The sequence below is a fragment of the Zosterops lateralis genome, assembly GCF_965231275.1.
Source record: "Zosterops lateralis genome assembly, chromosome: 8".
In the NCBI taxonomy this organism is placed as follows: Eukaryota; Metazoa; Chordata; class Aves; order Passeriformes; family Zosteropidae; genus Zosterops; species Zosterops lateralis.
The window spans coordinates 31,860,504-31,888,381 of NC_139768.1; the positions used below are offsets into that span (position 1 = coordinate 31,860,504).

Here is a 27,878-nt window from a genome sequence, read left to right on the forward strand (position 1 = left end):
AACCTTTGGAGTTTGATATGATGATTAGGGAATAACCGCAGTGACACGTCGCAAACTCCCCACAGGCACAGAGACCTCTTTCCCGGGGGGCCAGCTCCAAATCTGCTCAGGTAGGAGGCTGCTCAGAGATTTGGGGGAGTGGGAATGGGTGTGCAAACTGGGGCTGTGGGCTGTGGGCTTGGGAAGGAGCAGCTCCATCGGGAGGCTCCCACCCCAACAGTGCCCCGGCATCAGACTCACAGCCCGGAGCTGCCCCACTCCAGCAGAGCTGGGACCCCCCACAGCCCCACACCACTGGGGTTGGGTCTGGGATGAGCAGGGTGGGCACAGAAGGGCTGCTCGGGGGCCTCAGCGTGGTTTTTACCTGACAAAGCCATGGAAAATTCAGATTTTCTGCTTGTCCTCCTTGCCTGAAAAGCGAGGGCAGACAGAGAGGAGGGATTTTCCCTGCCATAATTCGCTCTGGATTTGTTAAAGCACAACTTTCTGAGGCTTAATCATTAGAGATCTCTCCAGCCAACTTGGTGTCCTTCCTTCTCTTTGCCAGAGATCAGTCTCCCTAGCCAAGCAATCGCTGCTCCTACAACCCCCTCAGTTTTCCCTAATCCCTTCCAAGCAGCAGGGTTATTTTCTGCCCAGCACAGAATGCTCCTCCCAAGCTCCTTCCCTCGGTGGAACAGGAATTTTGGGTGGGAGCAGGCAGGGAAGGGAGGATGGTTTTGAAGTGTCCATGGGGATACAAATTAAACACTAGGTAAAGAGGCTGAGCTCAGCATCACCGAGTGGCTTTTTGGTGCCATTTTGTGTGCTTTTGGGGGGCATTTTGTGTGCATTTGGTGACAGAACTGCAAAAGCTGTGCCCAGGAGGAAAGGGATTCCAAAGGGAGAAGCTGATTCCCAAGCAAAAGGGGCCAAGCAAAAAATTTGCCAGATTAGGCACAGAATGTTTTCTTCCAGGCTCGTGTGCTGCAGCGCCTTCATGCTGCTCCAAATTTGCCGTGTTTTCCTGCAAATGTCTGTGAGTTTCCACTTTGTGTGGAGCCACCAGAGCTGGAAAAGAACCTCTCACCCTGGGGAGCCAAGGGACAAAAGCCTCGTGCTGCGTTGCTCAATCGGACTCCGTCCCTCAGTGTGTCACCCCAGAGGAGCTGGGGCAGCCCACAAGGCTTCCAGTTTTGGGGAAGAAAATGAAGCATGCTTGATGTTTAGGGTTGTACAAAAAGGAATATATATTGCTTGGAGCCTGGAGCGGGGGGCGGGGGGGGGGGAATCCCCAAAGTATTGATAATCTAGAGGAAAATAGTTTCTCCAGTGACCTATTTGGGTTATTAGGTAAAAGAGTGAATATCATTATCCACTCTTTCCAAAGGTTGTTGTTCTTCAGGAGGAGCAGCTGCACTGAGGGGATACCAAAAAAAAAAAAAAAAAAGGCCTTAATTAGATATGTCCAAGTGGGTCAGCACAGTATTGATCCTGTGTGATAAACACGGGTTTGTTATCTCCTTCGTGGAACCTGGAACCAGCTTTCCCCAACAAGGCTGCACAGGGGCAGGCTCTGCCCTCAAATACGCCCTCAGCAAAAATCCCAGCATGGGAGACATCCCTTGGCTGAGGAAAGAGACTCCTCCTTTTCCAAATAACCCGAAAGTGAAGCCAAATTTTCCACAGTTTTTGGTGTAAAAGCTTCTGGATTCATCCCCCTCCTGGATGGATGGAGCAAAGCCAGAGGATGTGCTGTAGTAGGTGTGAGGAGCCACGTGCAGAAGTAGTCATGGAGAGGTGGTACCATAATAGGTTTGCTTCTTGTTGATGTGGCCTTGCAAGGTATAAAAGGACCTTTTCTTGCCTTGGCACTTCAGGATTTCAGCAGAAACCTAAAATAAATGAGAGTGGAGAGAGGAAAACCAGACCCAGTGATACTCTAATGTGAGGTAAAAGCAGAACCTTGACACTGTGACCATGATAAGTTGGTGCTATTGTCAAAATTTCATCACAAATGAGGATGAAATGGGAAACATGGATAGTTTGCACTTCCAAAGGTATTCATTTCAACTTAAACTTCTGAAGAAAATAAAATTTCCCACTCTCCCTTTTTTTTCCTTTTCTTTTTCACGTGGTGGCCCTTGTTAATGATAATCCATTTTAAGGGCAAATCCCCGAAATTGGTTGAATTCCAGAACTACTATTTCTATTAAGAGTAGCTGGGTTGATTCTTTTTTAAAGCACTGCTGAAAGCACTGCCTGAATTTGCTGCAGTCATTCACAGTTTCCATCAGCTGCCAAGGAAGGGGGGCTTTCCCCTGTGAGGGTGGATTTGCTAATTGATTCCTGGCTCGGGGAACAAAGAAGGAGAGAAAGTAATCATGTTTCCTCTGGGTGACAGGAATTCTTCCTTAAGGTAAAAATAATATCCCAGCACACTGGCACTGCTGCAAGGACTGGGGCTGGTGCCTGCAATAAGGGGAAAGGGCTGGAATTCCACAAGTTTCAGAAATAAAACATTCCCCCCTATGATCTGTATCCTGGAAATCATGTAGATGCACCGATGGACACATGGATGTGTCACCTGGGGATGTGGTTTGGTGGTGGGTTAATGGTTGGGCTCGATGACCTGAAAGGTTTTTTCCAACTCAAATGATTCTGTGACTCCATTTGACCCTTGGGTGGCAGTGGTGGGAAAAAAAGTATTTTGCACCCTGTCCAAAAAAGTACTTAGATGTCCTTGGCTCAAGGGAGGCAGGAAGGAAGGAGGGAGAGAAGAAATGCTTGGAAAACCAAAGGGTGGAAAACCTGTTTTCCTGGGCTTGGGATTTGTTGTGTTCGGATTTATGCCTCAAAGAAAAGAGGGGTTTGCTGAAGCCCCACTTATGGGGGAAAAGCTTTTTAGCTTATAAATGACCTGTGGATGATGTTGGGGCTGGTATTTAATAGGTGTGGATTGACTGCTCAGAGTGGGGCTACCAAACCATCCCTGGGTGGAGCATGGGGCTGTGTGTCCAGCCCTGAGGGTGCAGCCCAGTCTGGGCCTCCTTTGGAATGGGGGCTTGCAGGTTCCTTTCGAATCAGGATTGGGAATTTGCAGGGGCTGGTGCTACCCTGGGGTGGGAGTCTCCAGCTGGACCATCTCCACAGCTCTGGATGAGCCAGGGCATCCCTGAGGATGGGCATCCTGCATCTCCTCCATGGGGCAGGGTTGTTTCCATGGGTCAGGCTGTCTTTTCTCCAAAGGCAGGAATGTGTGGGAGCACCAGGCACAGTTTAAAGCCAGATCTTTGCTAACAACCTCCCCAGACCCCAGGTTTTGCAGCAGGCTGTGATTAATACTTCACTGCAACCTTGAATGCTCTTGCTCCCCGACTCCAAGTGGATTGCTTCAGCATATCCTGGAGTGCACCAGTGTCTAGACATGCTGGTCCACGGCCTGAAATCTTTGCAGGGTGCCTTACCAGAAGAGCCCAGAGGAGCTCGGCTGTCTTATCTAATAAAGCAGAAGGCAGAGAGGGATATTGCTGCCTCTGGAAAGGCATCAGCCAGAGAGATGCTCTGTTCCCATCCCTCTGCCAGCCCGGAGGCTTGTGCTCACTGCTCAGCATGAAATCATCCCCGGAGGGGGAGAGAGACCTTCCTGGAAATCCCTCCTCCCTGCAGGAGAGGATGTGTGCCCTTAAAGGATCCACATGCAAGTGCATCCAAAGGCAGCAGCCCTGCAGAGATCCAGCCCGGCAGCGCTCAGCCCAGCTCTAAGGGCTAAGAGAGACCTACCCACCCACCGAGAGATGCAATTTGATCCCTCAATGCCCTGATGAAACCGGGATGCTCCGACAGCAGAATATAAGGGGCCAGATCTGCAGTGCAACAGAGCTTTCCCCTATAGGGTGGGTATGGGGCGTCTCTGCCCAGGCAGGGGAGGGTGCAAAACCAATCTGGATTTTAACTGGGTTGTTTGTTGTTTTGGGGGTTTTTTTTTGAACGCTCACTTTCTCCCTCTGAAGCAGCCTGGGAAAGGCTCCAAGTGGTTTTTGCACAGCAGTGTGCTAACCCTGCCCCGTGCCTGCTGAACGCCAGCTCCGGCACAGACACCACAAACATCCACAGGGTTTTGCTGCTGCCCTCACAAGGGCAAAACAAACCAGGAACTGGGCTCCAGCTGCTGCAGAAAACACTCGTTTGGGAATTAGAGACAGGAGAGAGTTGTTGCATTGGATAATCCATGTCCCAACCCCTGGATGTTGGTAGTAATTAAAACACTGGAGAACCCGGGAGCATGGGGGACAAAATCAAACAAAATCAGAAGAGCCTCATCAACCTCTCCATTAAACAGCTCCAAAATCTGGCATTACAGAAGTGCCTCTATTTGAGTCATAGTCTCTGGACCTCGGTGTGGCAGAGCCCAAGTGACACAAGAGTGAAATCCTCCAAACACTCAGGCTCGTTCCCGTTTTTAGTGCTGGGAATAATCCATTTTAAATTGAAAGCAGCTGTTTAAGACTTCCAGGGCACACAGGGATAGGAGCACAGGGCAGGTACTGGCCAAAGACAAAGTGGGCTGCCCCAAGCCTTGGCTCCTCCCTCAGTGAACCACAGAAACAGCTGATAAAAAGGGGTTGGTGTTAAAAGCTAGGGACTGGAAAAGGCTTTTTCTGTTATTTCTGCAGAATCAAGACACACTCAGAAAATCAGCTGTAACCAGACAGATTACACTTCTTTACCTGCATTTCTTTACATGCAGTGCTCACCCTATGTGCACCAGGGGACTGCTGTGCAGGAGGATTGTTTAGGGGCTGCTCCCGAAAATCTGGCAGTAGCTCAGGGTGCAGGCACAGCAATCCACCTTCCTTCCACCTTCCCACTGCTCTGGATTTCCCTTCTGCCCAGCATCCCCACCACCATCCCATCCCAGGGTGCCTCATCCCCCTCACCCCCAGCCCACCCGTCCCAGCCCCTTTTGGCCCTGTTTGCTCTCTGGGAGGCACCACCTTTCCTTGTCTCCACTTTTCTATGATAAATTCAATTTTAGGCAATAATGACCACGTTGGATTACGGAATTTAGCATTTTCCTGCATGGAGTCCTTGGTTCTATTGGTCCCCAGCTCTGGCTACAAGGACCTAAGGAGGGAACTACACCTACAGACCCTGTTTTTATGCCTGGAGCACATAAATGGATTTTGGACAAGATCAAAGCTCAGCATTCAGGAAAAACAGGGAATCACCAGTAGTGAATCTGTGTTGTACATGTCCCTTTCCCAGGGTGTACCCCAAGTCACATTCAGATTTCAGTTTTATGGTATTTTCAGCCCAAACCCAAACCAACCAAAAAATCTTGAATCAGCCATTACCTAAAACTGCAGTTCTCAGTCAGAATGTCTGAACCCAAGCTTGTTCCAGCCCTGAGCTGAGCTGAGATCTGAAGTTCTCCTGTGTTCTTTATTTTCAAAAATAAAAAATAGGCCAAATGTGAGGTAGGTCCTGTTTCTCACAGAGTGCTGGACATGGCTGGTACAAGGTTGCCTTCCCAGTGTCAGCATCACACAAGACCTGAAGGATTTGTGTACTCAATGTAGGATTAGGCACTTACATATTTTTTTCTTCTAAGACACCACCAAAAGGCTACAAATTCCCTCTGTATCTCCCCAGGATCTGACTGTGGGGTTAACTGCTATTTATTTCCATTCAGCAAGGGGGATATTTCTGCTTTTTCCATGGTCTCTGCTGTTCTCTTTTGGTTTTATCTCCAAAATAACTGATTTAGGAAGAGCGACCCTGTAAACTTTCTCAGCAGGGTGGACTTTCTCCTCCCAGCCGTATTAATTGATTTAATCTATCTCAAATTTGATTGCAGTGAGCACCCCTAATTAACCTGATTTTTTGCTGATAATCACTTCCAATGGAATCAAATCACAAATCCGGGGATGGATTGACCGGCACACAGAAAGAAGCCGCCCTCCGTGCCTTAATTCAGCGAACGGGATATAATTTGATCCAGGTAGGAATTCACGGTCCCATCTTTTTGTGCAGTGCCCAGCTTCATCCTGAAGTTTCACTGGGGGCGTGAGCAGCGAATCCGTGCTCCTGAATCATTCCTTGCTCGTTCCTTTTTGCTCTGTTTCTCTCCCACATCCGTGCTGGCCATCACCACCATTGTCTTTCACAAAGCAGGATCTTATTCCTCAGGGAATTCCTTGCTTGATGGGACATTACAGTAAAGGTGGGGGAAGGACAACCCTGAGCACTGCTGAATGTTGGGAGAGGTTGGGGTTGGTGTCTCAAAACCAAAGAAAACCCAGAGAGCAAAGTTTCAGGAGAGGGATGAGGTGGGAAGTCCATCACCTCACCTTTTGTGCAGATCCTGTGCAGGTACACAGAGCAAAGGTGCCTCACCTGCTCCAAGGTTTTCTCCCAGTTTAGGCTCCAAGGTCTCCAAGATCTAAACCTCCCGTGGTTAGGGCAGGTGGAGCCTGGGCATGACCTTCAAACCCACCTGAGAAAGCCTTTCTTGGCTACCACGACCCAAACAACCTCAGCCCTGGAAAGCACTGGGCACTGCTATGACCAGCCTTGCATCCTGGAAGAAGGAACTGCAGCAAACACTGGATTTTTAGGCAGGTGGAGGCCATGAACTTTGCTTTGTTTTGCATGGCACTAGAGGGCACAACAGCCCCAAGCACAACCTGAGATTCCTGGGAAAAAGCACATTCCAGGACCAGGCCAGCAGCTGTGTTTGGTGCTCTGGAGGAGCCTTTCTGCTGTACCTGACCCATAAGATAAGGGACTTATGTATGTCTTAGATTTATTGTGGCTTTCTTGGAATCATAGGGGTTGGGAGGTTCCTTAAATCCCTCTTGTCCCAGCCCCATGCCATGGGCAGGGACACCTTCCACTGGCCCAGGTTAATCCAAGCCCTGTCCAACCTGGCCTTGGGATTATCCTGGTGTTCAGTTTTTCCTACTGTCACATCTGTCAAAGCTCACTCCTAAAGCACAAATTTCAGCTCCCAATCCCCCATACACTTCAACATCCTCTTGCTCTTCTCTCTCCTTTCCTTTTCCATTCCAGCCTTGCTATTGTATCTTTTTCTCTTTTCCCCCCTCTCCTGATTTCCCTGTACTTCAGAGATTTTTCTTCTATCCTGCCTGTGGGTGCAGCCAAATATCATCTTCGTCAGTGTACACCTGGGTCATTCATCTTTGGGAAGTGGCTGATTCCCATGTCCTTCCAGGCACCTTGTCAAGGAGGGTTTGTTGAGATGCTGCCCTCCAACCACAAAGAAAGCCACTGCAAATTGAGGGAAGGGTGTATTTCTTGCTGTGCCCCCTCACACACCAGCTCAGACAGAAAATCAAATGTCCCCAGGACTCCATCACTGCTGAAAACATTGGAAAAACAGGAATGAGAATGGAGAATTCAGGGTCTGTTCTAGACTCGAGAAAACTAAAAAGCGTTTGGTATATTCCTGTTTTTTTCATAAGGAATTCTGGGTTTTTTATGTTGCTCTTAAATCAGCTGTACAAGGCATTCACTTTCTGGAATAATCCCAGAATGGGAAGTGACTAAAGAAATGGTCAGGGAGCCAAAAATGGAAAAATTCCCGGAGCCCCATCTCCTCTGGGAGCAGGGAGTCACTGTAGGGAGAGGGAAGGAGAAACAGGGGAAGGAAGGAAGGAAGGAAGGAAGGAAGGAAGGAAGGAAGGAAGGAAGGAAGGAAGGAAGGAAGGAAGGAAGGAAGGAAGGAAGGAAGGAAGGAAGGAAGGAAGGAAGGAAGGAAGGAAGGAAGGAAGGAAGGAAGGAAGGAAGGAAGGAAGGAAGGAAGGAAGGAAATACTATTAAAATAGGATTAAAAATAGGGGAGGAGAACAGAGATACACTCATCTAGCAAAAGAGACCAAAAAGGAAATACTGACTGACCTTCACATCTTTGAATATTATTTGGGGCCAAGATTTGCTCTCTGCCAGAAGGATGTCCTGGGTGGGCAGGTGTCATCCTCAGACTGGATGAAAATCCAGACAAGTTACAAATTTGCAAATGTTCCATCACCCAGCCCACAACTAACACACAGCTCATGGAGTTTCCCCTGCCAGAGCCAGGAGGATTCCCATTTTCCAGGGAGTTACCTGACTGTCTGCACTTGGACTTCAGAAGTATCCCAGCCTTGGCAGGGGGACACTGTGTTATCCCTGCTGAATCCATGAGGAGCTGAAGGACAGGAAGGTGCCTGCCCCAAGGGTCATTCCCAGACATGGGGTTGGTTTGATCCAAATTTAAATTTAAAAATTGATAGCTGAACCTTTCTTTTCTTTTCTTTTCCTCCATGGCAGGAAAATGGGCAGAGGAAATATGGGGGCCCACCACCGGGCTGGGATGGCCCTCCACCAGAGAGGGGCTGTGAGATCTTCATTGGGAAACTACCCCGAGACCTCTTTGAGGATGAACTTATCCCCCTCTGTGAAAAGGTGAGGCTTGATGGCAGCTGATCAGTTACTGATGGTCACAGCTGCATCAGGGCTGAACTGAGCTGGTTCCAAAATTCCAGTCTTCTTTAACCACTCCCACCTTGCTGACAAATCTCCCTCCCTTGGCAGATTGGCAAAATCTATGAGATGAGGATGATGATGGACTTCAATGGCAACAACAGGGGCTATGCCTTTGTGACCTTCTCCAATAAACAGGAGGCCAAGAATGCAATAAAGACACTTAATAATTATGAAATCAGGTAAGTGGGGCAAACACCTTCAAATCAACTTTAGATTGTATTTATCAGTCTATTTTGGCATGTATGGGGGGATATTTTTTGCTGGCAGCCCAGAGCAAGGTTATTTAGATCCCTGTGTTTTGAGGGGAAATCTGCTCCTGTCTCCCTGTGCAGTCACTGCTCATTAAAGCCAACATCTTTCACAGGAAATTTCTTCCCCAAAAAGAAAAAAATCTATCAGAACGCTTGAAAAAAATACTCTTCTTTGAATCAAATTAACTTTCCCTGTTTATTATGTTCCCCTCAGGTTGTTTGTTGTTGATTTATTCTGTTCACAGTCTCCCTCGTGACAGATTGTGCAGATATGTTCTGGGAGATAGAGCAATTGCAAAAAATGGTGAAATAGAATGGAAACCAATTGGCAAAACAGTGACATTTCCTAATAGAAAGGAACAGAAAAAGCCCTCGTGTCTGTGACTAAAAATTGGGAACAAAACAGCCAGAAACCAACGACAGATGGGCCCATCAATACGTGTTGGTTGGATTTCAACCACACGAAATGTTTTTAACCAGTTCAAAATGAGATGAGTTGATGCCTTTGCTTAAAAACCTTTTGGGATAAACCATGCTGACAATTGTATGACTTTTTAAGTTAAAAAAAGAAAGGGTTGTGTACTGCTTTGAGTGGATCAAGGCACACGGAGGTCTTGGAGATGTCATTTGTAGCAGAGTTTGGAAGGGAAGGTCTTAGGGGTCAGGCTTCATCCACCTCCACCTCCTCCTCTTCCTCCCCTGGTTCCAAAGACTCCTAAAGCAGTTTTGCACTTTTCTGGGCCTGTAAGAGATACTTTGACCCCAAAGAGGTGAACAAAAGAAGTGTTATTTTGGGGTCTGCACAAAAGTTGTCATTGGTAGAGTCCTCAAATCGTGCCTCTCCATGACAAGGGATTTTCCTCCCCCAAAACCTCAGTCATGAGGGCAGTGGGAAGCCACAAACCACTGGTGGCAACACAGGGACCTGGGCTGTGGGGTGCAGCAAAAGGGAGAATCTCAAGAAGGAAAAGCAAAATTTGGCTTTGACTTCTCCCTCAAACCCTTCATCTCAGCCATGCTACCTGACTTTGATGTCAGGTTTAGCAGAGTGGCAGCTTTTGCACTGAGTAAGGCCTCTGGAATATCCCAGAGAACAGCCTCTGGAATATCCCAGAGAACAGCCTCTGGAAAATCCCAAAGAACAGCTAACACCAAAGCCCCGTGTTTGTCCTTGTGTTTTGGGACAGAAGAGGGGCTCAGCTTTCACCTTCCCCTTTGTTGTCTCTGACTCCTGACCAAGCAGCTCTGTTGTTCCAGGAACGGGAGGCTCCTGGGGGTCTGTGCCAGCGTGGACAACTGCCGCCTGTTCGTGGGGGGCATCCCCAAAACCAAGAAGAGGGAGGAAATCCTGGCAGAGATGAAGAAGGTCACAGATGGTGTCGTGGATGTCATCGTCTACCCCAGTGCAGCCGACAAAACTAAAAACAGGGGCTTTGCCTTCGTGGAGTATGAGAGCCACAGGGCAGCAGCCATGGCCAGGAGGAAGCTGCTCCCAGGTCAGCAGGGATGGGGAGGGGCGGCTGCAGCTCAGGGGCTGTGGGAAATGGAAAGATAGAAACTTCCACAGATATTGAAGGGCTTGGGAGAAGCTTGGACTGATGTAATAATAAAGGTGCACAGACATTAAGCAGGAAAATTATGAACTTATGTTCCTATAGTTGCAAATAAGAGTACGTCTTAAATAAGTAAACAACTGTGTTGGGTAAGATGGTGAAGGGTTTTAAAGTGTGGTCGTGTGATTTTATAGAATAAGCTAAGAATTTAGATGTTGTACTAGAAGCACATGTGTGTACATGAAGTACCAGGCTGTTGGGTAAAAAGTAGATGCAGTGTGGCAGAATTAAGCAAAGGTGATAGGTAAGAAAAACCAAATAAACTCTGTGGCAGCTTTCCATTAGATCAGAATGTTATATAGTTCTTCGTAACAACGAAACTTATGACTATTTTTGAGCTATGGCCAATTTCTTACTCCTCTAAAATCTCACAGCCCCTGCGGCTGATGTTTATCTGAGTAAAAAATCATTATTAGCCTTCTAGTGGTCCCATCCCTTCATTAGGGCATCACTAATTAGGGGTCACCTTGTGCTGTGGTGACATCTCCGGGGCATCCAGAAGTCTAAGGAATGAACGTGGCTGGGTTCTCTGCCCTCAGAGAGCAGTTTTCTGCTAGAGACACCCCAAGCCAGGAGGTCCCCTAAGATGCCATGGGGTGTGGGAGTCGTGCTGATGATCCATGGGTGCCCTTCAGGAGCTTGGGTTTATTAAAAATCCAGCCAGATGGAATTAGCTGTGTGCAATCCATGCAGCTCTGCTGTGGGATGTGCTTGTCTTGAGTTAAATATGAAATAGAGACTCATTTACAGCCTCTCAGGGAGAATCACTCAGGAAAGCATCCGAGAACAGATTCAGGCTGGAGCATGGACTGAAAATTGATGCTTTGGCAAAAAAAAACCTGGAAATTATTTCCTCATTCATAAGGTAGAAATTTCTTCCTTGGAATGAGGAATTGCTTTAGAGTAAATCTAAAAAAATCAGCACCAAGAGACAGCCAAAAACTGTTGTGAAGGAGAGGGAAGTTTAGCAGGTATTGGGTGAAGAAGTCACTTAACATTAAGTGCATTTGCAGGGACTTCCAACAATTTTCTCTTGCTTGCTTATGCTCCTGCACTGCTTTGTTGAACACAGCTCACTGGTTGGTGAAAGCATCCAACAAACCTTGGGGTTTGAGATTTGTTCATACCCACCAGCCTTCTTTCACCTGTTTTACACAAGAAATACCCTGTGTCACTTAAATTCTTATTGTGTAAAAAACGAGCACGATTTTGAGCACTGAATTGGCTTTTCTATTGGGAGATATGTCACACTGACATTTTTTCCATTTTTTCTGCATTTTCTTCTTCAGTTTAAGCATCTCCCTGGTGGTGGGAGCACATTCTGTGCTTCAACACAACTTTCCCATCATTTTTATGTGGAAATGGAAGGCAGGAGCAGGCAGAGAACTTGAAATCCTGGGCAAAGACAGCGAGACAGATGGAAGGAACTCGGAGCCCTGAGCAGACACATGCAATGCATGAGGGATCTCCAGTTTAGGGACATCTCAGTAAACAATTTAGGGAATTCCATAGGCCAGAGTCTTCTGAAGTCTCAAGCATACGGCAGGAACTGGAAAAAAATTTAAAGCCAGAGCTGGATGTGTCTCCAGCTGATGTGAGATTAAATATCATTACCAGATGCTTCCTTTAAACTGAACCTTGTTGCTCTTTGAGGGAGCTCTGTAGAGAAAGTGCTCAAAATTGAGAGTTTTCATTAAAAAATTAATTTTTTTTCCTGTCTCTGGCTAAACAAGAGGGTGGAGATGGACTGGTTTTCAGCAAGAGGCACCAAACTCAGCTCCTTTCTGCAAGTCAACCAGTTCATCATTTCCACCCTCAAACTGAAAACAGCAATTCAGAAAGCGACACAGAGCCATGAGCAGCCCTACCTTTATCTCTGTGTGCTGAAAGCTCAGATCTGTGCAGTGCTGAGAGCTGGAGCGCACCTCAGCCTTGCTCCACAAATCCAGCTCATTCACAAGGAGTTTCAAGGGAACAGCACCTTTCCATTTAGTTTGATCATTTACACTTCTGATAAGCCTCCAAATTCTATCCTCACCCTCTCATTTTGGAGCTCCCACCCCTTCTTAAATAGGTTGTCCAAGCAGAGATGCCTTTTTAGATCTGGCAAGGAGCATTTTGCATGATTTTCTTTGTCCCCTCAGCTGCAAATATGTGGTTTAGGTCACTTAAAGAATCACCGGCAAGGTCTGGGCAAAAGCAGGTTTAATATAAATTTTTGAAGCCACGACAGGGTTTGATGACAAAGGTCACTCTATTACTTACTATGCAGATAAAGCAGATAAAGAAATATCAGATTAAAGCAATCTAGAATGATTCATGTGGAGACCAGGGAGGCAAAAGGGTGAGGAGGGAAAAATTAAAGGATTCCAAGGGCTGAGTCCTGACAGAATAAACCCCCTTGCCAATCTCAGCCTCAGACTGGCTCAACAATTTATATCTAAATCGTTTATTATTCATAACAGTATCTTATAATGGTTTATTATTCATAACAATATCTAATCAACACTAGCAATTCTTAATAAATTGACCAATTAACACCTCTGAAACGATTCAATAGAATTTTCTGTAAGCACAAGAGAACTATAAATCTGACTTAACCAAACTTAAATGACAAATCTAAAATGGCAACCTTGGTAATACTCATGCATGAAGACAGAAAGAAATATGGACTTCTGAAAATTTGCCTCGAGTTCCGTGAGTCTCACATCAGGTGCCTTTGAATCTGGAGCTGAGCCTTGAGGAGTGAGGACACCAACCCAAATGCATCATCAGCATCCAGCAATGTGATTTATTTGCTCTTTTTTTCTTCCCTGCCCCTCGGCAGCTCAGCCCAGTGTACACAGAGCCCCTGGGTTTATCCTCCACACCTACAGCCTGTTTTATGCATCGGGACTTTTTGTGTCCCTCCTTTCTTCTGCTACAGCTTCACTCAAACAGATTCAAACACACAGAGAGACATCCTTGCTTTCACTATTTCATTCCATCCTGCTGGGACTTCAGGATCCCTGTTCTGGTATCAAGGTAATGAAACTTTGCTGGCCAAAAGGGATTTTTATAAGTGCATTGAAATATTTCCCTTTAGGGAGCGCTCCAGGAAGTGCAGGCTTAAAGTGAATTATTCCATATTTTCACTTCTTTCAGTTCTGGAGGCTCCAAAGGTATTTGCAGGAGGCCATTCCGAGTGTGACCATCTGGTTTTGGAAGGGAGCTGATGCAGCAGCAGTGCTTTGAGCTAGGAAGGCTCTTTTGGGGGTTGTGTTTGTTGAATTTGGCCTGTTCTGCTGTGAAATGAGCATGGGTGAGAGGAGACAAAGCCCCCCAGCACTGACCATGCCCTTTCCCTTAAAGGAAGGATCCAGCTGTGGGGACACCCCATCGCCGTGGACTGGGCAGAGCCCGAGGTGGAGGTGGATGAGGACACCATGTCCTCAGTGAAAATCCTCTATGTGAGGAACCTCATGCTCTCAACCACCGAGGAGACCATAGAGAAGGAGTTCAACAGCATCAAACCAGGTAGGAGGAACCTGATGGTGCTCTGCCTCCTAAACAAACTGCTGCAAATGGAAATATTTCTGTGTTCTTAAAATACCACAAGAGATAAAAAATGCCTGGTTTTGTGCTGTGAAATGTTCCAGTTGACAATTCCACAAAAATTGGCATGAGGCTGAAGGCTTCTACCCAAAATGCCATCCCATTAAGGGTTCCTTAATTCCCAGCTACAGCCACCACGGAGGAGGATGATTGGCAGCTGGAAGAGGCCCAAAATGCTGCATGGGGATGACCTGTGTCATCAAAATGCTTTGGAATCATTTAGTCTTTCTTAAAAGGAGTTGGTGAAGCAGCTGGGTGACTTCAGTATTCTTCTGTGGCAAGGGATGGTGATAAAAATAGAGTGATTTAATACAAATCTGTTTTATCTGATCTAAGTTTTGAACTCATTTTCATACATCCCCCCAGTCCTCGTGTAAATTGGTGAATAATTAGTGCTTTCCATTTAATTCAATATTCCTTTGTGGCATATCTTACTATGCATTTAGGGTGAGATTTTTCAAAAAAAGGTGGGAGATTAATTGGGAATAAAAATCCTGCTGGCTTTTAAAGAAGATTTTACTTCTGAGTTGCTCCAGCTTTAGGAAATTCCACCCAAAACCAACAAAGTGAAAATGACTCATTTCTGAAGCTCTGCAAGCCACACAATCCATTAGGCATTAGGAACTGATGCTTGGCAATGTGAAATCTCCTTTCATCTCACTCCTGTTAGCTTCTTTTTATTAATTTTTAAAAATATGCTGTAGAGCTTCATTTTTCTTCCACTTCTCATTTCTGCTCTGTGCATATGCCTTTTTCTAGGACTAGGCTGCAATGCAAAGATTTTCACAAGTTTTCCTTGTGTCCTTCCAGCATTTCTGGCTCTGTGGTACTTTTAGCCACTATCAAGCTGTTGCAGACCCTGTTTTACCCTTGAGTTAAATTTATGTTATCCCACTCTCTGAACTGTTTCCTTCTTTTATTTACCCACTTTTGCTCCCAAGCTTTGAACAAGCTCACACTCCCCAGAAACACATTTGTGGCCTTTTGACTCTTTGGTAGCAGTCATCTGCTTTCCTCCTAAGAAGTTTTCCACTATAACAACAAGTTCTGCATCAGTTTTCATTTTCCTTTTATCATTTCAGGGTTCATGTTGGAATTTTATTTTTGTTTTAATAAACAGCTTTTATTTTGGTGAATATAATCAGGAATGGTTTCATTAGAGCAGCAAAACTTTCAGCTTTAGGGAGAGAAAGTGCAGTTTAAGTCACAGTGAGATCAAAAAAGGCATCAAGGTTCTGAAATGATTCATTGCCCTCACTCATTGAGCCACATTTCAGCACTACTCAGCTGAAATTACCTCGGATCCAGGGCATTAAGAAGCCATTTTGACATCAACAAGTCATCCAATAAAAAATGATTTAGAGATCCCCATGACACAGCAATTGCCACATCTCTGAGGGCTCCACAGACAGGACCAGGAATGCTGCTTCTGCTCCTCAAGCTGGGATATCATACAAATAGTACCCCTTAAATCTGAGCTAAATTCCCAGCCTGATGAGTTCTGTAGAGCTGTCTCTCTGAAAAGCCCTGCCCTTGTTCCCTAAGAATCCCAATCCCAAGCCTAGTAGAGTTGCCAGCAGGAGGATTGTGCTGTTCCAATGTGCTGAGGGACAATGTTCCCTGTCTGATGTCCCATGGATGGGCTCTCCGTGGAGCTGACCCAAGAGTGGTGTCACATTGCTTGGCCCAGCAGAAGCAGAAGCAGGAAAGAGCAGAGATTTTTGGCTCAGGATTGGTGTCCTGGAATGCTCTCCAGGAGGCAGAAGGGGGATATTCAAAACACAGCGAGTTCATTAAAGCTTCCACTTGTAAACAAAGCATCAGTATATAACTCCCGTAAATTCAGGCTCAGAAAATCATCATCTGTCCCAGAAGGACACAAAGTGCTACTTTGCCTTCTCTGTGTCATTCCAAAACGTGCAGCCTGCTTGGGCTGGGACAGGCTCATTTAGCCCTTTGCAGCTCCTAATGACTCCCCCTGAACACCAAAGAAATTTGTTTCCTCCTGCATTTTTCTAAGTAAGTGCTTTTTGCGGCAATTTGACATTTCCCTGTGCACCTGTTCAGCTTTAGGAGGTAAGGAGCCAACAGAAGTGTTGTTCAGTATCCCTTAGCCATATTTCCTAAGGACATTTTGGGGGTTTTACAAGAGGCTGGGCTGGCTGATGTTGTGCTTCCCAAACCACAGGAGCAGAGAAGAGGAGGAATTAAAGAAATGGCTGAAGGCTGTGGCTGTGGGGAACAGGACTGGTGGGGTTATTTTGGAGACAGACTCCTCAGTGCAGAGTATGAGTTCCTGGCAGCAGAGCAGCTGCAAGGGAAAGGGAAAACTGTGGGGGATGGACTTAGAAAAGAAGAACAAGAAGTCATTTACATTTGAATTACATCGGATAAATTGGATGTAAGAAAGATTCAGGCTGGAAGAAAGATTCTCTAGCCCAAGCCCGATCCCAGGAGGGCCAACCCTCAGCTGCAGAGCCTGATAAGGGCCATGTCCAGGTGAATTGAGGCATCCAGGGAATCCCCACTGGGACGGGAAAGGCTGTTTCCTAGGGAGAGGCTGTTTCTTAGGGAGACACCTGCTGCCCCATCAGTCCCAGCCCATCCCAGTTCCCTGGGCTGCTCTGTCCTGGGCAGGGCTGGCTGTTCATTCTTCCCGAACATCCTGAGCTGGTTGTCAAGGAGAAAAAACTCCTTGTTTTTATGGCAAAAGCATCAACTTTCCTGAAGCTGCCTCCAATGCGCATACAAAAGCAGGGAGATGGGGATCACATGGGGATGTTCCCACAGCTGGTGCGTGGTCTGTCACAGAAGGGAGACACAAGAGCAAAGGCAGTGTCCAACAGAACTGTTTGGACAGGAGAAAGCCTCTCCAGTTTAATGGGAATCTTACTGCTGTCCCAATACCTTCTTGTTTGCCTTGACATGCTACAACCGTTATATATTGATTTTCCTGTGGAATATACATCCAAAGAGGTGAGGGGACACTGACCTCTTGTTCTTCTACCCTTGCTCAGCCTTTGCTCTCCAGGGGCTCATAACCTGGCAGAAGCACTCTTCCAGATCTCTGTTTTCTGACTAATCCCCACTTCCCATTAATATTCCAATGTTTTCCACAGGTGCAGTGGAGAGAGTAAAGAAAATTAGAGACTACGCCTTTGTGCACTTTAATAAAAGAGAACACGCAGTGGAGGCCATGAAAGCCTTGAATGGGAAGGTAAAGCTGCTGTAAATGTTAATTCCTGGGGCTTAGGGTGCAGTATATTATACAAAGCCACCTGCTTTATTAGCTCCAAAACCCTCCTGGAGGTGTTATCCCAATTTTCTCTTCGCTGGTTGCTTTTATACTCCTGAGTTTGTTTTTCAGCAGCTCTGCTGCACACATTTTGGCTCCTTGTATTTGTGCTAAGTGTTTGCCCAGCTCTAGCTCACTGCTCAGATGAAAAAAAAAAAAACATCAGGAAAAGCTGAAAGAAGAACTAGGAAAGGAGGGGTTATGATCCCCCCTGGCTCACACTCACATCCTTGTTCCAGACTGCCAACAAAAACACTGGCAAGGCAGCATGTGAATGGCAAACTGGGACAAACGAGGTCAGCCCAAACATCTGCTCCAAATTCAGATGCGGATTTGCGAGGAGGCTGCTGAATTTAGCCCTTCTTGCACTGCATGTAATTCACTGTAAAGCCAGAGCTGTTGCCAAAGAGGTGTTAACCCTGCTCCTATTTTTAGTGCCCCTGCTGTTCTCCACGGGAGCACAAGGAATCTCACCGGCTTACGAGCTGCTTTGCAGGGAACTGAGGCCTTCTGAAGGCTTTGCTGAAGGAGCCTCTCCCAGCTGGGGCCAGGGCTGGGCACTCTCAGATTAAGCCTTCACCCAGCCAGTGCCACCTTCCCTCGGTGTGAAGGGGATTTGGGCCTTTTTTGGGGTGGTTGCCTCCATCTTCCCATCCCATCAGGACATGGGGGCAGGTCCTATTGCATAGGTGGGATTCCCATTGGGGGATTTTTGGGGTGGCTTCCTTCATCTTCCCATCCCATGTGGACGTGGGGGCAGTTCCTCCTTAAGTGGGACTTCCACCAAGCACTCTGACCACTGTGCTCATCCCGTGCTCTCTCCCCACCACGAAGGTGCTGGACGGGTCCCCGATCGAGGTGACACTGGCCAAGCCAGTGGACAAGGACAGCTACGTGCGGTACACGCGCGGCACGGGCGGCAGGGCCCCGGTGCTGCAGGGGGACTACACCTACACCCTGGGCCACCTCTACGACCCTGCCACCGCCTACCTGGGCACCCCGGTCTTCTACGCACCCCAGGCCTACACTGCCATCCCCAACCTGCACTTCCCTGCTGCCAAGGGGCTTGGCAACAGGAGCATCCTCCGTCCCCCCTCCGTCCGAGGTAATTCCCCTCGTGCCTGAGCGTCCCCTCCAGGGATTGGGCAGCTGCTGCCTAGACACCAACACCAATGTGGTGTTGGTGATGTTGGCTTTGCTCCAGCTTCTCGATCCTGCTCAGAAAGGGTTTATATTCTGTCTTTCCCAAAGGGAGTCTTCCAGCTGAAAAAAGATAACTGTTTTCCTGGAAGGCACTTCTAGATTGCCCTCAGTCCAGTGTAAATAACACATGAATCCTCCTGGTTTTGCTCTCCTTGCCCTGCCCCAGCAGGGAAGACTAAATAAAACACTTTTCCCTTCCCCCTTCAGAGCTGGCTTTCACAGTCAGCTGCCACCACCATGTTTCCTCTTTGCTTTGGAAGTTGCAGGGGAAAGTTTTACCAGCCCTGGTGTTTTCTGACCCAAAGCCATGGAGTTTTCCAAGGAAGCCACATTGCCCTGGTGCAGGATAGGGAATCGAACAAGCCATTCTGTGCTCTGGGAGGTGGAGGGCCCCTTTTGGGGGATTGCTAACTTAATAATAATTAATTTAAATTATTAAATTTATGAATAAAAGAGAGTATTTCTGAAAACTCCTGGGTGACCCTGCCTGGAGCCAAATCAACTCCCCACACTCAGGTATCCCAAAATTAAATGTCAATACAAACATAATTTGGTCAGTTCAGACGTAAGTTTGGGGCTAGCAAAGAAATAACTCTGCCATATGATCTTCCTTCCAAAGGATGACACCTTGTGTCCCCAAGCCAAGTCCCACAGCAGGCTGGGACTCTGCGTGGCACCCTGGTAGGCCTGGCAAAGATCATGATGGCCAATTTTTGTCCCTTCACCAGGAAGGAGACAGGGCAGTAGGAATACCCCTTGTTCCTCAAGTTTTTCCCCACGCGGGTGAACCAGCTCCTCTAAAGGTTGCATTAGGAAAGGAACAGATGTGATAACTCCCCACCCATCTCTTGCCTCATGGTCTCCCCAGACTTCCAAGCAGGATTCCCTGAGAAAAAACAGAAGTGCAATGGGGCAAAACCAAAAAGGGTTTTTGTTCATATAGGAATGAAATTGTGTAAGTTGTGAATTCTTCGAGGTGAAATTACACTGGTGGATAACAAAAAGATGCCAGCTGTCCCCTTCCAGCTACAAAGCTGGGTAAAAAGCTGTCCTGGAATCAAAACTGACCAGAGAAGATGGTAAATGGGCAGAAAGAAGCAGTTTTTTTCCCCCAAACCCCTCACCTATCCAAGAAAGGGTGTCAGTGTCAAGCCTGTGTCATCCCAGGCCATGGCACCTCCTGCCCAATCCTGCTTCCCAACTCTCCCAGCAAGCGGGGCTAACTTTTCCATTTCAGCAAGAATCAGGGTCCTTTTTCCCGTGATTTGATTCGGTTTAATGCCTTCTTACATTCCTAGAAATTTACATGAATGTACCTGTAGGGGCTGCGGGCGTCCGAGGCCTGGGAGGCCGCGGCTACCTGGCGTTCCCGAGCCTGGGGCGCGGATACCACCTCAAGGGAGACAAGAGGGGAGAGGAAAAGCTCTACGACCTCCTGCCGGGGATGGAGCTCACCCCCATGAACCACGTCACGCTAAAGCCCCAAGGGATCAAACTCGCCCCTCAGGTACGTGCCCCAAAAAGGAGTGTCCCTATCCCAAGGGTTGTGCTGGGGAAACGGGCCACTCGTTGAATCTGGAATAAAACCCATTCTTGTGTCTCTAAAGACATTAAAAAACGAGCAGTTCCAGCTGCATTTTGCAATATCTACCTGCCTTGCTCGCTCTCATGGAATCCTGGAATGGCTGGGGCCGGGGAAGACCTTTAAGATCATCACGAGTGCCAGGGGAGAGTTGTCATATATGCCTTAATCCAGTTCTGGCTGTCGCGCCATAAAAGCACTGCAGGTCAAGGAATTCCCACCCACAATGGGTTTGATACATAAAATGCATCACCTGGGGCTTCACCAGGGGACAATGCATGTGTATAACAAAATGATGCACATTTTCAAATCATTTATGGTGAAAGAAGTTTTGATGTAACCCAGCCTAGCACAGAAACTCTGCTGGTTCAGGGGGGAGTTGATTTGGTTGTGCGTGTTGATGCAGATGGATGGATGAGGGCTGAGGAGAAATCCAGAATAAATCCTCTGAGTTTCTGAATATCCTGCTCTGACAGTAACTCTTTTCCCCTTATATTGTGCAGAGCAACATGAGAAACCAACCTCACCCTGAATTTTGAAGCATACCTTTGCCTTTTAATACTCCAATTGCCACGGCATCCAGTTTGCCAAAGTTTATGAAAACATTCTTGTTTTCTCACAGAAAACTGGACAGTGGGATTTTTTCCCCCCTGCAAAAGTCCCCTTTCTCTATTTTGTCAGCAAATCACAGAATCAATGAATGGTTTGGGTTGGAAGGGACCCTAAAGTTCACCTAGTACCAACTCGTGCCATGAGTAGAGGCACCTTCCTCTAGAGGTGTGAATTCTCTGGAATGGTTATGCAGGGCCTTAGTGCAGGTGAAATTCATTGTTATAAAACCAACATATAAAGGAGTTGGGACAGCAGGGAACAAGTGTTGCCACAGTGAAAAAATGCACTATTGTAATAGAGAACTGAACTATGTAACGAAGCATTTTACACTGCCAGGTGCTGAACTTTAACTGGAGCTGTGGTGACAAAATTAAAAGCAGCAGTGAGATTTAAATTTTACTTTTTAGTTTTAAATCCATTCAAATGTAAAGCTGTAAATGAGGTAGACCACAGCAAGGCTTCAGGGTGACCTAATTGTGGCCTTCCAGTGCCTGAAGGGGCTGCAAGAAAGATGGACAGAGACTTTCCAAGGGCCTGGAGTGACAGGACACAGGGAATGGCCTCCTAGTGCCAGGGGGCAGAAATAGATGTGTTATTGGGAAGAAATGCTTGGCTGTGATGGGGGATGAGGCTCTGATACAGGTTTTTCAGAGAAGCTGGGGCTGCCCCATCCCTGGAAATGCTCAAGGCCACTTTGGAGCAACCTGATTTAATGGAAATCCAGCAACAGCACACAGCCAGTGGGTTTAAAACTCTCAAATCCCAAGTCAAAGCAGGAGTGTTTCTGGACAGCTATTCCCAATTACCAGGGGATCAGCTGTGCCAAGGCTGAGGGCAACATGGTTCAGCATTTCAAAAGCTGCAATTGCCTGCTGAAGCCCGTGGAATTAATTGGATGGAAACACAAGCTTTTTTCTTTTTAAAGAGAAGCCTATTTGGACTTCTCGTGCTCTGTAACCCACTAAGCCAGGGAGGCAGCAGAGCAGAGATGAATGCAACCCGAGTTTCTTTAGTCCTCTGAAACAGAAATCCATGAGACAGAGCTTCTGAGGAGAATTCAAAGAAGACCACACTGAAATAATCTAATCAGCAAAAGGACTCAGATGCCCAACTGAACGGGGAATAATTTCAGGAATTAAACAGATCTTAAAGTATAAAGCATTTGGATTAATCTTACACTTCAGGGGGGAAGCAGTATTCTAGCTGCCATTTATTTTGTATTTTTTGCTAAGCTTTGAGGAAGCTGCCAGCACTCCCTGAAAACCCTTTGAGGGAAAGCAGCTGCTCAGCACAGGGGCTGGAACTGGGTGAGGAGGCTTCTGCACAGCAATTAACCCCAGCACAAATGCCTTTTTTTTTTTTTTCTTCCTTCTAGATCTTAGAAGAAATCTGCCAGAAAAACAACTGGGGACAACCTGTGTACCAGCTCCACTCTGCCATTGGCCAGGATCAAAGACAGCTCTTCCTCTACAAAATCACCATCCCTGCCCTTGCCAGCCAGAACCCCACCATGTACGTCATTAGTCAAAGGTTTCTGAGGCTTAGGCTTTATTTTTTTAATTTTTCATTTTTTACATTCTACCTAACAGCTGTTCTCAAAGTCCCAAGCACACAGATCTCCATTTCCTTTTATAAAAAAATATTAAATATCTCCTAGGATATTTATTAAATGTATATTTATGTGTGATGTATGTTTATATAGTTATATATATAAATACTTTAAAAAAAATACCGGCAGAAAAACATCCACAGAGTATAATTAAGTGCTGTCTGCCGTGCTTGGTGCTCTCCCTGCTGATGCAAACATTACAGAAAGCCAGACATAATCAGGTAGAAGGGTGCTTTTTTTTGTACAAAAAGAAAGCAAACGATAGCCCTGGTGGAGAAATGAAGGGAGTTAGAAGGAACATGCTGATATTTTAGCTCCAAATATGATTGTAAAGATTTCTGACCAAAACCACTGTTTGCTGTGTGTTGTAAAGAAAAACCCAGACTGAGTATTGTAAAGAAAAATCACAGCAGGGTTTTTCTTTTGATGGAAAAAGCACAACATGACTGCAAGGACGCCATGTCCAGCATGAGAGCCAGGTCGATAACCCCGGCGAGGAGCCAGAGCACTCGGAGGAGAGCAGCTCTGTTAATGCACCAGCACAGGGAAGCAGTGCTTCCATTTGCTGTGTGGGATGGTGCCAGCTCTAAGTGGATCACAGCATCTCACAGGAAAGCCCTGGGGAAAGCCAACCCAGCTAACTTTGTGCTGTTCTCACAGACATCCCTTCACACCGCCCAAGCTCAGCGCCTACATCGACGAGGCCAAGACCTACGCGGCTGAGTACACCCTGCAGACCCTGGGCATCCCCGTGGAGGGGGCAGAGGTGCCTCCTGCAGCACCAGCCTTTCCAGGTATGGGCATGTCTGTACAGCAAAGGGCTTCTGGAATGTCATTTTTCCTGCTGGTGCCTTGTGGGTGTGAAGGATGAGGCAGGTTTTGGCCATGAAGGACTGGCCAGGTAGTGCTCCCCCACAGTGGCTCATGTTACTTGTGTCTGGTGTCTTTATCAGAGAATTCCAGACTGGTTTGGATTGGAAGGGACCCTAAAGATCACCTAATTCTTTCCCCTGCTACGGGGAAAGACACCTTCCACTATCCCAGGCTGCTTCAAGCCCTGTCCAACCTGGCCTTGGACACTTCCAGGGATACAGGGACAGCCACAGCTTCTCTGGGCAGCCTGTGCCAGTTTATTGCCTATAAAGGATTTTATCTCTGTCCCAGGACTGCCCAAATGTCTGTGTCCACGCCCCAGAGCAACTTGGGCTGGGGTGGGGGTGAGCAACTCCACTGGGCCACTGCAGTGGGGGCTCTGCTCCAACCCTGACCCCTCAGGTTGATGCCACAGCTGGGACTGTGACCAGGGGAGTCAGAGCAGTGTCCAAGGGCAGGGAATCCCAACACCCAGAGGCCCATCCCAGCTCCACATGTCCCCTTCGCTCCTCCCAGTTTGTGAATGCCTCCTTCAACTGGGAGCCTCAGGAACAACCCAGGATGCAAAGCTGGCATCCCCAGTGCCACATCTGGGATGAGTCCCCTCCCTGGCCCTGGTGTCACCAGGATGGAGGACACCATCCCCCCTGCAAGGACACATGGCTGATGAATTCATGGGCTCTCTGTTTGCCCCCAGCACCCTCAGCTCCTCGTGAACCAACACTCAGGATTTCATCTGCCAAAGAAATGACGTTACCATGAAAGTTTGGATCTGATCCCAACTCTCACACCCCCATGGAAGGTTTTCCTCCCAGCTTGAGAACACATACTCAATAGCTCTTGCAACTGCCCAAAACAGCCTGGAAATCATGGGAAACACAGGAATTGCATTTGCCGTGCTCTCCAGCATGACAGTAGTTCTGATGGAGAGGCAGCACCACGTGCCAAGCTGCACATGAGGAATGCATTAGTCAGTAGTACTGAGTTGTTTGGAGTGTCTCAAGGATGGATTTAAAAAAAGAAAAAATAAAACATCTATCCGGCTTCCTGCCACAGGAGTCCACAAAAGCCACAGAAAAATCAATTTGTCTGGGCTTGTGCAGCTTCCGCAGCGTGGAAACCAAATGGGCTCTTTATTGAATCCAGCCTCCACTTACTGCTTAATTAGCATCTCTCCTTTTCTTTCATCCACCCTTATTTATTTGTCTTGGGAGCTTGGCAAATGGACGTGCACTGAAGTTGCTGCTTGCAGCAAACACCGGTCCCTGCTCAGGGACTAAAGCTCAGCTTGGGCCATGTCCAGCTCACAGCTCATTTCTCTCCCGATGGTGGCAGATGTGCCTTAAGTCCAAGATCTCTCAATTCCTGCTGGAGATGTTGCACCTGGCTTTGCTGGTGCAAAGAAAATACTCTAGAGAGACATAATATTCAAACTGTAAGGAATTCCTCATGTTTTTCCCCAAAGTGACACCTCCAGTGAGGCACCATGTGCTCCCTGTTGCCAATATTTCCATTCCCCCACCAAGAGGACCTTGTCTCTGGCTGACCTTGAATTGATCCCATTGCCCACCTGGTCAGGCAGGATCCTAGGAGATGCATTTTGGCAGCAGAGCCTAGTCCAGCAGATCCGATGGATACCCCAGTTGCACTTCCCAAATTTAGGCTTTGTCTTAACTCCTGATTCTTTTACAACAAAACACTGTGGTCTGGTTAACAAACTGCTATGCCCTGCCTTCAGAGGAACCAGCCCCAAATGATGCTGTTTTCCCAATGATTCATTCTCGAATAGCAACGTTTACATCTTCCCGTGGAGAATTTGGAAGTGTTGAAACCACATTTTCCATTAGAAACCGATGGGAAAAAACAAAAATATCCCATTTACAATGCTGTTGCATTGAGAGAGTCTCCCTACCATGACTATCCCAAATTGTCTGTATTTTGGCCGTGAAGAGATCAGAGCTATATTTTCTCCAAGAATCCTCCTCAAATTTCCCCTATTTTAGGTTATTTCCTTGCCCTCCTCATGCCATATAGAGGGGAAACCTGTCCAAAGCACAGAATAATTAACTCAGAAATTATCAAAACCTGAGGAAAAAATATCCAATAGAAAGGGGTGTTTTTCCAGCACCGCATTTAACAAATCAGGGGTGAGGAAATGCTTTCATTTTCCTGTGAATTGTTGAATTTACTTACATTATTCCCACCAACAGATTCACTGCTGCCCAAGTCACTCTCACCGAAAGTCGTCCCATCAAACCCTACCAGGTGATGGCGAGTTTGGGATGGATTTCCATTAATCCAAGGGTTTTCCTTCTTTTTTTGCCTTCAGGATACACCATTGCCAACGCAGCTGCTGCTGTCACAGCCACTCAGCTCAAGCAAGCAGTGACAATGGGACAGGATTTGGCCACGTACGCGACCTACGAAGCCTATCCTGCCTTTGCAGTCGCTGCGCGGAGCGACGGCTACGGAGCCTTTTAACCAAATTCCCCCAAACCCAGCACAGGCAGAAAGGAAAAGAAAAACAATCTCAGTCTGGTAATTCAACACCCTCACAATTCTAAGCTAATCTGCAGGCTAAAAGTTCATTTTAGTTGGAGTTTCGGTCTTGTAGGTCTTTAGCTTTGTAACAGGATGTTAAGGGTGGGGTGGGGGGGAAAGGAGAAATTAAAAACAAAATCGTGCAAAATCAGATTTTCACACTAGAAAGCAAAAGCTCAGCCCAGGAAATGAGAGGTTCTCAGGTGTATATATATATTTTTATTTGTGTATATATATTTATACACCTAGTGTGTGTGTGTGTGTGTGTGTGTGTGTGTGTGTGTGTGTGTGTGTTTACAAGCAACAACCTGTGCTGAAAACAATTGGTCCCGTGGCTGTTGTGACCGGGACTGGGAAAGGATGAGGTAGCCCAGCAAACCTCTCCATGCATCAGGAATTCTCCTGCATCCACCCCAAAGTTTTCCAGGCCAGGCAGAGCAGAGGTGCCCCTTGGCCACAGGGGTTTGCCTCTCCCTGCCCCTGATCCCCCCATGCCACCAGCACCGGGCATCTCAAGGGTCTTTGAAATTCTTCTTTACCAAGGCAAAAAATCATTTATCCTAAACATTTTCCCCAGCCCAAGAGGCTAATTTTTAATAGGCTTCCATGCTAATTTCATTTTTAAAGCAGGGCACAAGAATTCAGCAGAGTTTTCCCTCTTACTTTGTTCCCTCCCAGCCATATCCAAAATTCAGCAAATACTGGTGTATTTTTGTGCACTTCCAATGGAATGGCACATTCACTGAAAAATAGGGAAACTTTTAAGCCTGAGGAGCAGAAAAGTGCTATTCATTAAGGCAAATTCTCTACTTAATTAGAGCACGAGAGCTCACAGGCATGGCCCAGTAATAGCAGGCACCTCAACAGGAATAAAATGATATCCAAAGAACATTTTCCCGGGTTGGAAAGAGCCCTGCCTGGCTTTACACATCAAATTAAGGCTGCTGCCTGCTCTGATTCCAGCAAAAATTAATTTAGTGGAAGTGGGTTCACGCCAATAGTAAAGGCACCTCTTAATTTGGAGAGCACCAGAACTGGTGTTGTGTTTGAACCCTTTGGGGATGCTGGGAGCATCCTTTGGTGTACAGCAGGGGCATTATCCATTTATTTTTGCCGTGGGATGGAGGCAGGAGTAATGATGCTATGGAGATATAGGAGGAATCCAGTGCTGGATAACTACAGTGGACAGCTTAATCCTGTGTCACAAATCCTACCCAGTGATGCACACTAAGAAAACTTGAATTTATTCAGTCTAGGACAAAAAAAAACCTTTTGGGAGGAAGAATTTACGATTGGGTTGATGACCCCCAGCAGATCTGGCCCCAGATTTTTCACCTGGTTTAGGTGCTGTGATGTGGCAGAGTAGAAGCCATTCCAAGGGGAGCTTTTCCTGTGCATCCCCCAAGCTGTGCAAAGCACAAGGGTCTGTGACAAGGTGGTGACTGCAGGAACCAAGTGTTTCTTTCCTCTCTCTTCTGACTCAGTTTCCCGTGGAATGGAACAAACCCCATAAGCTGTACAGTCTGAGATCCCATTAGAACCCCTCCTATTTATGAAGTAGCTCGTTAGGGTGACCCTAAAGGTATTACAAGCCCTCTGTGGCTGCTGCTGGCCACGTTTGGCTTCACAGCAAAGGACAAACCCAGTCACAGAGGGCCAAATAACCAAGAGTGTTACGGAGTTTGTGGCTTTTTTTTTTTTTTTTTTTTTTTTTTTTTTTTTTTTTTTCTCTTCTGTATCTGTCTTTAAGTGGTGTTTGCCAACGAGGAACATAGCCAGGAGAGTCTCTCAAACCGTTGGCAGGAAGTGTTTCTCACTTTCCGTGTTCACTAAGTTTAGTCTGCTTTTTCAGCTATTTATATAAGTTCAGAAAGATGTCAAAGCAGAGGGCAAGAAGCAGTATTAAAAATGTGTGCATGAAGCACTTATTTTTGTACGAGTAGTACAAGGTTTGTATAGAGTTTTAGCACTGTGAAGTGTAACAAAAAATCACAATTTCCATTTACTGGAGGACAATCGTGTATGTTTAAAGGGAATGAAGGGGAATGATGGCATCTCAATCATCCATTACACAAATTAGAACCGGGACTAAATTCTGTGAAGCAACCCTGTGATTTTCGAGTAATCTGAGGACATTCACTGGACTTTGAAATATCATTAAAACTTTTTAAACACA

The 27,878-nt window shown here is 46.7% G+C and overlaps 1 protein-coding gene across 3 annotated transcripts; it reads left to right on the forward strand.

Moving 5' to 3' along the window:
- A1CF (APOBEC1 complementation factor) lies at positions 1-27,878 on the forward strand. 3 transcript variants are annotated; one of them, XM_083866141.1, is made up of 12 exons: positions 1-110; positions 5,840-5,983; positions 8,314-8,448; positions 8,578-8,708; positions 10,038-10,276; positions 13,745-13,909; positions 17,107-17,204; positions 18,117-18,387; positions 19,784-19,992; positions 22,055-22,191; positions 22,949-23,082; positions 25,491-27,878. In XM_083866141.1, the coding sequence occupies exons 2-12, from the start codon at positions 5,885-5,887 to the stop codon at positions 25,640-25,642; spliced, it is 1,770 nt and encodes a 589-aa protein (XP_083722267.1). In that variant the 5' UTR covers positions 1-110; positions 5,840-5,884; the 3' UTR covers positions 25,643-27,878. The 3 variants fall into 3 exon arrangements, with proteins under 3 accessions (XP_083722267.1, XP_083722268.1, XP_083722269.1); XM_083866142.1 differs by having other exon boundaries at positions 19,808-19,992; XM_083866143.1 differs by lacking the exon at positions 5,840-5,983.